This window comes from Grammomys surdaster, unplaced genomic scaffold (genome assembly GCF_004785775.1).
Source record: "Grammomys surdaster isolate TR1022 unplaced genomic scaffold, NIH_TR_1.0 125604, whole genome shotgun sequence".
Lineage (NCBI taxonomy): Eukaryota > Metazoa > Chordata > Mammalia > Rodentia > Muridae > Grammomys > Grammomys surdaster.
The window spans coordinates 1695613-1709356 of NW_021620447.1; the positions used below are offsets into that span (position 1 = coordinate 1695613).

General features: G+C 35.9%; 1 protein-coding gene across 1 annotated transcript in view; it reads right to left on the bottom strand.

Annotated features, from left to right (window-relative positions):
- Nucleotides 1–13744, bottom strand: part of LOC114638523 (solute carrier organic anion transporter family member 6A1-like) — an 89093-nt gene that overhangs the window by 43563 nt on the left and 31786 nt on the right. The window contains exon 7 of the mRNA XM_028787039.1: nt 3794–3938. Within this exon, the coding sequence (XP_028642872.1) occupies nt 3794–3938 (145 nt within the window). The remainder of the gene's footprint in view (nt 1–3793; nt 3939–13744) is intronic.

Sequence of the window (13744 nt, forward strand, 5' to 3'; positions counted from 1 at the left end):
TAACTGGAAATGGCTTATAGTGTCAGAGTTCATTATGATCAAGGAAGGAAATATGGCAGCACCCAGGCAGACAAGGTGCTGGAAAAGGAGCTGAGGGTTCTACATCTGAATCTTCAGGCAGCAGATATGAAAGTGACTATAGGCCTAACTTGTGCTTCTAAGACCCCAAACTCTGCCAATCAGTGACACACTTCCTCCAGCAAAGCCATGCCTTCTGATCAAGGTCAAATCTCCTAAAAGTGCCACGTCTAGGGGCTAAGCATTCAAACACATGACCCTATAGGGGCTATTCCTATTCAAATCACCACAGAGTAAGTTGATCGATTTAATTTAAAATTAAGGAGAACTCGATAGAGACTGTAAACATAATACAAAGATTAAAAATGAAAAGCTTGATAAGGTGAATCAAAACCAATAAAACTGGGTAAAACAGGCCACACCTAAAAGCCAGGAGAGGAAGACTGTAAATCAGCTTCATATACAGACAAAATTCAAATTCACAATCAGTCTTGGCTGCATCTTACACATTTCAACAAACAAAATTAGTTAAAATCTTTACCAATACCTTAAATCAAGCTAGAGAGAAGAATACCACTTTAGTGCTATCAAAGTACAAGTAAAGATGCAAGCCACCAATCTCTGGGATCCACATGGTAATGCAAAAATGTTGACTAGTGTTAAGAATGTTTTCCTTTGAAGTAAAGGACAAGCATGACTCATGTCCATTATACAAAGTTTGAATTTCAGTTCTCCTTGTTACAACTCACTGTGAGTACAAATGTCACCTAGCCCCTTTTCATATCACTTTGTGGGAACTGTGCCTCAGGAAAATGGGCTATGTCTTTTAGAATTGCTGAAATGAGGCTTCAAACCACCACCACCAGAAACATCAGATTGTCATTTTTCTTGGACACTCTCCAGTATAGGCAGAACATTCCTGATGTGGAAAACATCACAGACTTGATCAATCAAACATAGAGAAATCAAGCTGGTGCTGACTGACTATCTTTTGTAATAGAGAAGGTGATATGCATGCTACTGAAGGAAAAAGTAATCATCAGGTACACCCAGATGTTAATCCTGAAAACCAGATAATGCTCGGCAAGGTGTGCCCATGTGGCTGAACATATCAGAGTCCCTATGGAAGAAACTATTACGTTATTTAACTGGATGGATATGCTATTAAACTGAGTTTTAATGTTTTATTATTATACCACAGTTTAATACATCTCATAACAATCACTGAAGAATTTTCTATCTACAGTAGATTGTGACTAACACATTGGTCCACAATGGTCAAGATCCAGAGACAGAAACTGAAGAATGCTCAGTTCTGTGTCGAGCATAGGCACAGCAGGCCCCATTCATAAGGCTCAGGGGATCACTGCAGAAGAGGAATCAGAAAGATTGTAAGAAGTCAGCACAGTGGCTAACCACAAAGAGACAGTGTTTTAACATGGAAATATGAGTTGGACAAAAAAATCCATGCCCTAGCCATAGAGTGATTGGCAGCTCTTAGATACTGGAGTGGGAGAGGGTATTTTCTGCTAAAAATCTACCTTAAGGTATCACTAAGTTTCTTTTAGGAGTCTATCTTGAGGTGTCACCTGTCAGATAACTTGAGCTACAGACCCTTGTAATTGGTGATTTTATGGATCCAACCCTCTAAATAATGGAGAAAGTCTCCTTTAGGAGGTTTCTGAGGAGCTCTCCTAGAACCACAGCCTAATGACAAAAGGCAATACTAACTTACTATAGGATGCTTGAAAAAACCAAAGCTTTGGCACAGAACCCTGAAACTCTTCAAACTGATAGACTCATTTGTAGATGGACAGAAGTTTACATCACTGCTGTAGATACCAAAACTGGCTCAACATTCATCCTTATATGCCAGAGTAGAACATGCAATTGTTAGTACATCTCTTATTTTGAGGCTGATGGATCAGAGCACATGAAGAGATCAATATATTAACATAGGAAATGAATGGTGAAAAGAAAAGTCTACTCAATAATCTGCTAATGATCAAGGCTTCTGCACTCACTAATATTTGGCTTTAGTTTTTGTTTTGTTTTGCTTTGTATGTATTATATAAATACTTTATATTCACTCTTTCTTATCTTCCTGACCTTGTGTTTATAGAAAGATTAATGTAAATACTCTTTTATTCTTTAACTCTTTACATTAACCACTGTAACATGACTGCTTGGCTTTTATAGCCCAAAATCAACTATTATGTTAGTCAATTTTTGTTTAATTCTAGAACCTTTAAGTACTCCATTTACAATATCTCTCAGAAATCCAAATTCTCAATACACTTTTAAGAATGATAGTCTATAAAATAGTAAATGCTCTTTAGTGTCAAAACATAGAATACCTTTTACAACTATGAACAAAAGAATAACCATAGACATAGGCATTATGACATTGTTTACTAGAATTAAGATTAAATACAATTTTATATCTTTTAGTATAATTATAGGTGAACAGTTATATGTACATAAACAGTGGTTTCTCTCTGGTGTAGTAGGTTGGTCTGAACTTTATTATTATCTAATCCTAAACAGGTTCCAGAAGATATGATTGCCTCTGATCAGCAGATCCTAAAGTACTCAATTAATGCCATGTGAACCTTCTCCTTAATTTAATAAAAGGCTAGAAGCTGATATTGGGTAGTGGGTAGAGAAAGGTGGGACTAGATGTTTGAAAGAAGGGATTGAAAAGAGAGAGGGGGGAGGAGAGGAAGACAGAGGAGGAAGAAGCAGTCATGGATCAGAACTGCATGGCCAGGAGAAATAGCAAGTAGCAAGAGTCTTTTTTAAAAAAAAAAATTTATTGGATATTTTATTTACATTTCAGATGTTATTCCCTTACCCCATTTCCTCCCACCCCAGAAACCCCTATCCCATCCCCCCTCCTCCTGCTTCTATGAGGATGTGCCCCCATCTACTCCCCACTCCCACCTCCCCACCCTTGAATTCCCCCACACTCGGTGTCCAACTTTCTTGGTTCCAAGGATCTCTGCTCCCACCTATGCCCTACAAGGCCATCCTCCCCTACATATACAGCTACAGCCATGGGTCCCTCCCTATGTGCTCCTAGGCTGGTGGTTTAGACTCTGGGAGCTCTGGTTGATTGGGATTGTTGCTCTCCTCATGTGGGGAATAAGTTATTTTAGCCCTAGATCTGCCCAATCTAGGCATATGGCTTGTAAATAAAATACCTGGATTGCATATCTTTTTATAAGGGCTTATTAGTATTATAAATTCCTACTAAGTTTTGGCAGTTAAGAAAAAAATAGCACAGCATAATTACAATGCATTAAGTTCAAACCAATCTGAATCTGAAACATACAGTTTCTGGTGAAGGTAATAGAAGAATCAGTAGTCAATGTGCATATTTAAGAAAAACACTGAGTACAGAGTACTCAAGAAGTACAAGAAGAATACTCGTACACTGAGTAAAAGAAGAAAAGTATAAAAGCAGCTAAAAGAAGGATAGATTTTGGCTTGAGAACAGTTGTTTCTTAAACAGGAGGGGAGAGGATATGAGCAAGAATGTAGATGAGGTGTCAGGAAGATAATGAGCTTTATAAAGAGCAGTGTGAAATTTTACGTATTAAATTATTTATGTGGTGTTGACAATGTTCCTCTTTACATAGTTTTAACAAATGACACTCAAGTACACTATACTTTCTGGCTTCTGCTTACATGACATATTTCTTAAGTATATATCACACTTAAATATGCACCTTGTGAAAATTTTGAAATAAACCCACTAAGAAGAAAAATCTACCTGTGATGCTAACGGAACGTGAAGGTACCATTAAAAACCGAGTTTGTAAATATTCGGGCAAAAAAAGTAAAGTTGTCTTAAAAGTCAAAGACTCTGTGACTTTGCAGAATATCTGGGTCATCAGAAGTGGGTTCCTCAGTAGACACTGAAACAGAGCAGATCATATCACAATGATTTTACTTCATCACATGCAGAGCTGTCTTTCTATACTCTAAATCTAATTATTGAAATGATGAAAAACTATATAATTCCCAAGGAGACACATTCCATACGAGACTAGTAGTTTGGTTTCTCTTTACCGAAAATATAGCTTTTACCTGTGGATCGGGTAGCTTGTTGAATGTATTTCTGAGTCTTATATAAATACATTCATATTTAAGCATTTACTTTTTCAACTGGTGAGTACTGTCTAATTTGGCACCATGTGATTTCACTGTATTTCTTGGTTCCAATAGGAATAAATATTTATATCGTTTTAAACTCACAAATATCACAAACATGATTACATTGAAAATTTGTATGCTTGTACTCTCGACTTCCTGTAGCAAACTAGCTTTAGAATTCTGTATCCTTGGGAGGACTTTGAGATACGAGGTTTATGAGTAATTTATTTCATAATTTGGTTTAGAATTTTCTTCAGGTTGTATCGCTTTATAATAACACTTCAGTATCAGAGAACCCAGTTTCCTAATGAAGAAAATTTACTCTAAGCTTCATCAGAATGATATTCAAAGTTTCACAGGCCCTTGCAGAAGTGTACTATTTCATTATTAAGTCACTAAGCATAGGAAGTCGATTCAGTTGCAAGCAGACTACATCTGAGTATTCAGAAACCTAGCCATTAGTGACGCTAATATGAGAGCAAGGAAACCACTACTCCATCCTTCACTCTGTGAACACTTTAGTCACCTCACGTGAAGCTCAAGAGGATAAAGGTCATCTAAATTTTGCACTTATAAGTAAGACAGTCTTATATTAGGCTAGTGAGTTTTGTCACACAGCAATAGCACAGACCACACAGTTAGAAATATTTGATCATCATTGCTAACATTTGTAGGCTTCTAAATTTTCTGATACAGACATAACACAAGGTAGTATTTGTTTTATGTTTCTATGGTTTCAAATAAATCTGCAGTTTGGTGGATAGAGAGATGCCTCAGTTGGTAAAATGCTTGCTTTTCTCAAAGATCTGAACTCTTCCCCCATAACACATATTTTTAAAATGCCAGACAGAGAGGTACACACTCATAATATCAGTGCTGAGAGATGGGGACGAGCGATGGTCCTGAGGCCTATTAGCAAGCTTGTTTAGCCTACACAAGTTCCAGGCTGGCGTGTTTCAAAAAATAAAATAAAAGAAGATAGCTCCTGAAGAAGCACATTTAAAGTCAGCTAGATAGCACATGTAGGTGTGCATATTTCCATTTGAACATGAACATATATGAACATCTACATACATGCCAATAAACACCAAGCTGTGTATTTCTCCATATAATTTAGGTGTTCAATGTGTGTGTTTGTGTGTGCTATTCAATTATATTTCCTTATGGTTTGTTTTGATTACCTAAGAATTCCCTATTTATTCTAAGTATTAACTTCCTATATTTAGGTAACCATCAGTAATCTACTCTACTGCCTACAGACTAATTCATAGGAGAAACATTTTTGCCTTTATATTACCTAAACTATACACTTTAATTTTATGTTTTACATTACCTAAAAATTATATAAAATGCATTTATTCTTCTATGTTCTATGTATATTCCAAGGTCAGCATTAAATATTTTATGTTACCTAAAGAATTTTGTGAAACTGAAAACAAATCTGTGTACATAATGGAATACAGGAATTCTGATACTTATTGTTGCATACATTGTTTATATCATGTAGCAAATAATTCTTGTACTATACATATATATTCACACAGATAATGAATTATTAAATTGTCTATAATTGTGGTTTACTTGGATTCAAATGGGGAATTTTTCAGTCTTTAAACTATAAATGCCATGTGATATCATTGCATTGCATTTATAGATTATTGCACTAAATATTCCACACATGGACATAGCCATTTCATGAATTATCATTATATATCTGCTAATTTACCAAACTATTTATTGAGACAAATACTGTTAATTCAATTTCTTTCATGGAATTTTTAGTTATTGCTGTTAATTTTGTTTCTGCATTATTTACAATCCTGTAATTATATTTTAGTCCATAGTGCAATGTTTGGATTAGATTAGAGGTACATAATAGCAAAGCACAGGGTCAATTGTCACTGTTAAAAGTCTATGCTTTCATGTACAGATAAACTTAAAGTCAATAATAAAACAGTATTACAATTGATACCTTAATGCACAAAATTTGATATGTATAAGATCAAACTATAAAACATGATAACATTTGCATAGATCATGCTGAGAAAGAAAGAAATGAAAGCACTCACAATCAAAGCAGCTATCAAGAAAATGCCCAGAAATGTGTTTAACCTTGGAAATAAGAACTTCTATAGTGAAAATTGTAAAACACTACTAAGGAAATTGAAGTAGAAACACACAGAAAAGAAAATATCATAAATAAAAATGATATAAAGGATTATCTCTGGAAAACAAAATCTGATTTAAATAGTCAATGCAACCTTAAGTAAAACACCAGTGATACAATTTAAGAACTATTCAAAAATAATATTGAAATTTTTAATGTAGAAATAATATACCAATAAGCTGAAATAAACTGTAATACAACACAGCTGGAAGTGTAAGTATACCTGATATCAAGAACATTGTAGAGCCTCAGTAGACAAAGAAGCATGACCCAGACAAAATACAGAATACAGTAAACCAAAGATAGAACTCTGTAGATTCAGTCATCTATAGCAAGCTGATTTTTGATGAATGATCAAAAATTATACACTGAAGAAGAGACAGGTTTTTCAGTAAATAAATGTCTATTTGCAAAAAAACAATAAATTCACCCTTGTCTTTCACTCTGTAGAAAACGTAAACTCACAGTTGATTAAAATGTAAACTAGTATCATAAACTCTATCTACTAAGATGGAACATAGAGGATACACTATATCAATGTCAGCAATCATAATATTTTTTGTCTGTGACCTCAAAGGTACAAAAAAACAGAAGCAATGTGGATAAATGAGATCATTAAAAAAAAAAAAAAACCAAGAGGCATCTGTACAAGAAACAAAATATCCACTGGAATAAAGAGACAAACTCTAAAGGAGAGAAAATGCATGCCACATATTCTTTGTTTCAAAATTAATAGACAAAATAGTACCTGTTCTAAAGAAAATTAAGAACAAAAAGGTAATCCAATTTAAAAGTTTACATAATCTGACTTTATCAAAAATGAACATATCAGAAACAAACAGTCATCTTTCTTTAGTATCTCTCAATATTAATAGACTAAACTCATCTATAAAAAGACATAAACTGACAGACTAGTTATGCAAACAAGAACCAGTATTTTGTTGCATACAAGAAACACATCTCAAGAACAAAACCAGACAGTATCTCAGAGTAAAAGGATGGGAAAAGGTCTTCCAAGCAAATGGTTCCAGGAAACAAGCTGGAGTTGACATCCTAATATCCAAGAAAATAGACTTTCAACCAAAAGATATCAAGCATGATGATGAAGGACACTTCACATTCATCAAGGGGAAAACCCACCAAGAGAAAGTCTCAATTCTGAATATCTATGCCCCAAATGCAATAGTACCTACGTTCATAAAAGAAACTTTAGTACAGTTCAAAACACACACTGAAGCCCACACAATAATAGTGGGAGACTTCAGGACTCCACTCTCACCATGGACAGGACATTGAAACAGAAACTAAACAGAGACACAATGAAACTAATAGAGGTTATAAACCAGATGGATTTAACAGATATCTACAGAACATTTCACCCTAAAACAAAAAATACACCTTCTTAGCATGTCAAGGTAACTTCTCCAAAATCGACCCTATAGTTGGTCTCAAAACAGGCCGCAAAAGATACAAGATTAAAATAATCCCATGCATCTTATCAGATCACCATGGCCTAATGCTGGTCTTCAATAACATCAAAAACAACAGAAAGCCCACATATACTTGAAAAATGAACAACTCTCTACTCAATGATAAATTGATCAAGGTAGAAATAAAGAAAGAAAAACTTTTAAGAATTAGTGAAAATCTTGAAATATTATACCCAAATTTATGGGACACAATGAAAGCAGTGCTAAGAGGAAAATTCAAAGTACAAAGTGCCCTGGCGAAGAAACTGGAGAGGTCTTAAGACTAACAACTTACTACCACAGCTGAGAGCTCTAGAAGTAAAAGAAGCAAACTCACCCAAGAGGAGTAGGCAGGTCATGGCCAAAATCAACCAAATAGAAACAAGCATAAAAATACAAAGAGTCAACAAAGCTAAAAGCTGGTTCTTTGACAGAATCAACAAGACAGATAAATCCCTACCCAAACTAACTGAAAGGCCAAGAGGCAGTATTTAAATTAAAAGAATCAGAAATGAAAAGGGAGACAAAACAACAGAAAATGAGGAAATTCAAAAAAAAATCAGATCCTACTAAAAAAGCCTATATTCAACAGAACTAGAAAACCTAGATGAAATAGATGGTTATCTAGACAGATACCACATACAAAAGTTAAATCAAGAGGAGGCAAACCATCTAAATAGGCACAAATTGCACAAGGATATAGAAGAAGTTATTAAAAACCAACAACAACAACAAAAAAAGCCCAGGGCCAGATGGTTATAGTGCAGAATTCTACCAGACCTTCAAAGAAGACCTGATATCAATATTCCTTAACCTATTCCATAAAATAGAAACAGATGAAACACGACCTAACTTGTTCTATGAAGCCACAATTACTCTGATACCTAAACCACACAAGGACCCAACCAAAAAAGAGTACTTCAGATCAAACTCACTTATAAATATCAATGCAGAAATACTCAATAAAATTCTTGCAATCGGAATCCAAGAACACATCTAAACCATCATTTACCACAATCAAGTAGGCTTTACCCCAGGGATGCAAGTTTGGTTCAATATATGAAAATACATGAATGTAATCCACTATATAAACAAATTCAAAGAAAAAAACTACATGATCACCTCAGTAGATGCTCAGAATGCATTTGACAAAATACAACAACCCTTCATGTTAAAAGTATTGGAGAGATTAGGAATTCAAGGCCCATACCTAAACGTAATAAAAGCAATTTACTGCAAACCAACAGCCAATATCAAAGTAAATGGAGACATACATGAAACAATCTCACTAAATTTCGGGACAAGGAAGCTCACTCTCCCCATATCTATTCAATAAAGTAGTCGAAGTACTAGCTAGAATAATAAGACAACAAAAAGACATTAAGGGAGAACAAATTGTCAAAGAAATAAAGGTATCACTATTTGCAGATGAAATGATAGTATATATAAGTGACTCCAAAAATTCTACCAGAGAACTTCTCCAGTTGATAAACAACTTCAGCAAAGTGGCTGTAAATAAAAATAACTCAAAGAAATCAATAGCCTTCCTTTATACAAATGATAAACAGGCTGAGAAAGAAACTAGGGAAATGACACACTTCACAATAGCCACAAATAATATAAAATATCTTGGCATAACTCTAACCCAACAAGTGAAAGACCTATATGTCAATAACTTCAAGTCTCTCAAGAAAGAAACTGAAGATCTCAGAAGATCTCCCATGGTCATGGATTGCCAGAATTAATATAGCAAAAATAGTGATCCTACCAAAGGCAATTTACAGATTCAATGCAGTCTCCATCAAAATCCCAATAAAATTTTCAAAGACATGGAAGGAGCAATTCTCGAATTCATCTGGAAAGGCAAAAAAACCCAGGATAGAAAAATCAATTCTTGCCAATAGAAGAATGGCTGGGGAAATCACCATTCCTGACCTCAAGCTTTCCTACAGAGAAATAGTGACAAAAACTGCGTGGTTTTGGTACAAACACATTGATCAATGGGATAGAATTGAAGACCCAGAAATAAAAGCCATACTTACAGACACTTGATCTTTGACAAAGACACCAAGAATATAAAATGGACAAAAAAGAAAGCATCTTCAATAAATGGTTCTGGTCTAACTGGCTGTCTGTATGTAGAAAAATGAAAATGACCCATATTTGTCACAATGCACAAAGCTCAAGTCCAAGTGGATCAAGGACCTCAGCACAAAATCAGATAAACTGAATCTAATGGAAGAGAAAGTGCAAAAAAGCCTTGAACTCATTGGCACAGGGGGAAATTTCCTAAACAGAACTCTAATTGCTCATTCTCTAAGATCAAGAATTGATAAATGGGACCTCATGAAACTGGAAAGCTTCTGTAAGTCAAAGGTCATAGTCAATAAGAAAAGTCAGCAACCTACAGATTGGGAAATAATCTTCACTAACCCCACATCCAATAGAGGGCTAATATCCAAAATATATAAAGAACTTAAGAAGCTAACCACCAAAATCCCAAACAACCCAATCAAAAAAATGGGTTATAGAACTAAACCAAGATTTCACAACTGAGTAATCTTCAATGGCTGAGAAGCACCTAAAGAAATGTTCAAAGTCCTTAGTGATCAAAGAAATGCAAGTGGAAACAACCCTGGAATTCCACCTTACACCAGTCAGAATGGCTAAGATCAAAACCTCAGATGACAAGACACGTTGGTGAAGATGTGGAGAAAGGGCAAAATTCCCCCACTTCTGGTGATAGTGAAAACTGGTACAACCACTCTGAAAATCAATCTGGAGGATCCTCAGAATGTTTGAAGTATATCAACCTGAAGACCCAGTAATACCACTCTTGGGAATATACCCAAAAGGTGCCCCACCATGTCACAGGGGCAAGAGTTCCACTATGTTCATAGTGGCCTTATTTGTGATAGCCAAAAGCTGGGAACAACCCAGAAGTACCACAACAGAAGAATGGATACAGAAAATATGGTTGATTTACACAATGGAATACTACTCAGCTATTAAGAACGAGGACATCCTGAGTTTTGCAGGCAAATGGATGGAACTAGAAAATATCATATTAAGTGGGGTAGATTAGACCTAAAAGGACATGCTTGGTATATGGTATGTACTCACAAATGAATGGTCATTAGTAAAAAAAAAAGACAAAAAAATTGCAGAATGCCCAAGATACAGTCCACAGAACTCACAAAGTTCAGCAAGCTGAATGTCCCAAGTGAGGATATCTCAGTCCCACTGGGGAGGGAGAATAAAGCAATCACAAGAGAGGATGCAGGGAGGGACCTGGGAAGGAAAGTCGTCAGATAGTAGGGAGACTGGAACCTGATCTGGTATTGGGTGAGGGAAAAGGACTGAAGCCCTGAGGGTCAAGAGAAAGAATGAAAATAGGCAACCAAGGGAGAAAAGAGGTTGAGTGGACCTTCTAAAATGCACAAGAGACATGATAGGTGAGAGACTCTCAGGACTCAAAGGGAGGCACCTTAGATCAAATGCCCAACAGTAGAAAGAAGGAATTCATAGAGCCCACCTTCAGCAGGAAGACAGGGTATCAAATGAGGGATGGTGTTGCCATCTCACAGTCAAAATTCTGATCCATAATTGTTCCTGTTTGAAAGAAGTACAGGGATAGAAATGGAGAAGAGCCTAAGAAAAAGAAGGTCCAGTGACAGGCCCAAGTGGGATCCAACTAAAGGGGAGGTCCCAAGGTCTGACACTATTACTGAGGCTATGGAGCACTCAAAAAAAGGAATATAACATGACTGCTCTCCAGAAGACCCAACAAGCAGCGGAAAGTGTCAGACGCAGATATTTGCATCCATCCAATGGACAGAAGCTGCTGACCCCTGTGATTAAATTAGGGAAAGATTGAATGAAGCTGAGGAAGTAAGAGGACTAGCAGTCTCAGATCTCTCAAATACTGGACAACTAAAAAGGCAGCATACACCACCTGATAAGAGACCCCAATGCATATACAGCAGAGGACTGCCTAGTCTGTGATCAATAGAAGGTGAAGAACCTAACCCTCAAGAGACTGGAGGCCCCAGAAAGTTTAGAGTTCAGGTGGGGTGGTGGGAGGGGATTGGGCTCAGCCTCATGGAGACAGTGGAGAGTTTTGTAGTTATGGGATATGTAACAGTCAGTGGGTAGGCGGGGGAGATAAAATCTGGAGTGTAAAAGTATAAATAAATAATTAATTAATTAAAAAACATTCTCAAAAACCCAATCCAAGAACACATCAAAATGATCATTCACCATGATCAAGTAGGCTTCATCTTAGGGATGGAGGGATGGTTCAACATAAGGAAATATATAAATGTGATCTAGTATAGAAACAAAGTTTAAAAAGAAAAAGAAAACAAACATTTCATTAGATGCTGAAAATTCCTTTGGCAAATACAATAGACCTTCATGTTAAAAGTCTTGAAAGATCAGGAATTCAAGGCCTGTTCCTAAGCATAATAAAAGCAATACACAGCAAACCAATAGCAGACACCAAAATTAATGGGAAGAAACTTGAAGCAATCCCACTAAAATCAGGAACTAGACAAGGCTGCTGATTCTCTCCCTCTCTATTTGATATAGTACTCAAAGTTCTAGCCAGAGTAATTATACAACAAAGGAGTCAAAGGGATAGAAATTGGAAAGGAAGAAGTCAAGGTATCACTATTTGTGGATGATATGATAGTATACTTAAGTGACCCCAAAAATTACACAAGAGAACCCCTACAACTGATAAACAACTTCAGCAAAGTAGCTGGATACAAAATTAACTCAAGCAAATCAGTAGCCTTCTTCTACTCAAAGAAAAAAATGGGCTGAGCAAGAAATTAGTGAAATGACAATCTTCACAATAGCCACAAATGATATAAAATATCTTTGCGTGACTCTAACCAAGCAAGTGAAAGATGTATACAACAAGACCTTCAAGTCGCTGAAGAAAGAAATATTTATGGATGGGCAGGATTAACATAGTAAAACTGGCCATCTTACCAAAAATCAATCTACAGATTCAATGCAATCTCCATCAAAATTCCAACTCAATTCTTCACAGAGACAGAAAGAGCAATTCCCAATTCATCTTGAATAACAAAAAACCCAGGATAGCAAAAACTATTCTCAACTATAAGAAAACTTCTGTGGGAATCACCATCACAGACCTCAAGATGTCCTACAGAGCAATAGTGAGAAAAAAAAACTCATGTGGTATTGGTACAGAGACAGACAGGAAGATCAATGGAATAAAATTGAAGACCCAAAAATATACACACTCTCCTACCAGATTTTGACAAAGAGGGCAAAACCATCCAGTGGATAACAGTATATTCAACAACTGATGCTAGTTCAACTGACAGTGTGCATGTAGAAGAATGCAAATTGATCCATTCTTATCTCCTTGTACAAAGCTCAAGCCCAAGTGAATCAAGAACCTCTACATAAAACCAGATACACTGAATATAATAGAATAGAAAGTGAAGAACAGCCTCAACACATTGGCACAGGGGAAAATTCCAAAACAGAACACCAGTGGCTCCTGTTCTAACATCAAGTATTGATAAATGGGACTTCATAAAATTGAAAAGCTTCTATAAGGCAAAGGAAATTGTCAATAGGAAAAAAATATCAACCCAGAGATTGGCAAAATATGTTTACTAATCCTACATATGTTAGAGGACTGATATTTCAATATATAAAAGAACTCAAGAAATTAGACTCCAGAGAAACAAATAAACAACCCCAATGAAAATAGGTACAGATCTAAACAAAGAATTCTCAACTGAGGAGTCTCGAATAGCTGATAAGCACCTAAATAAATGCACAACATTCTCAGTCATCAGTGAAATGCAAATGAAAACAACCCTTAGATTCCACCTCACACCAGTCAGAATGGGTAAGATCAAAACTTAGATGACAAGCAGATGTTGGT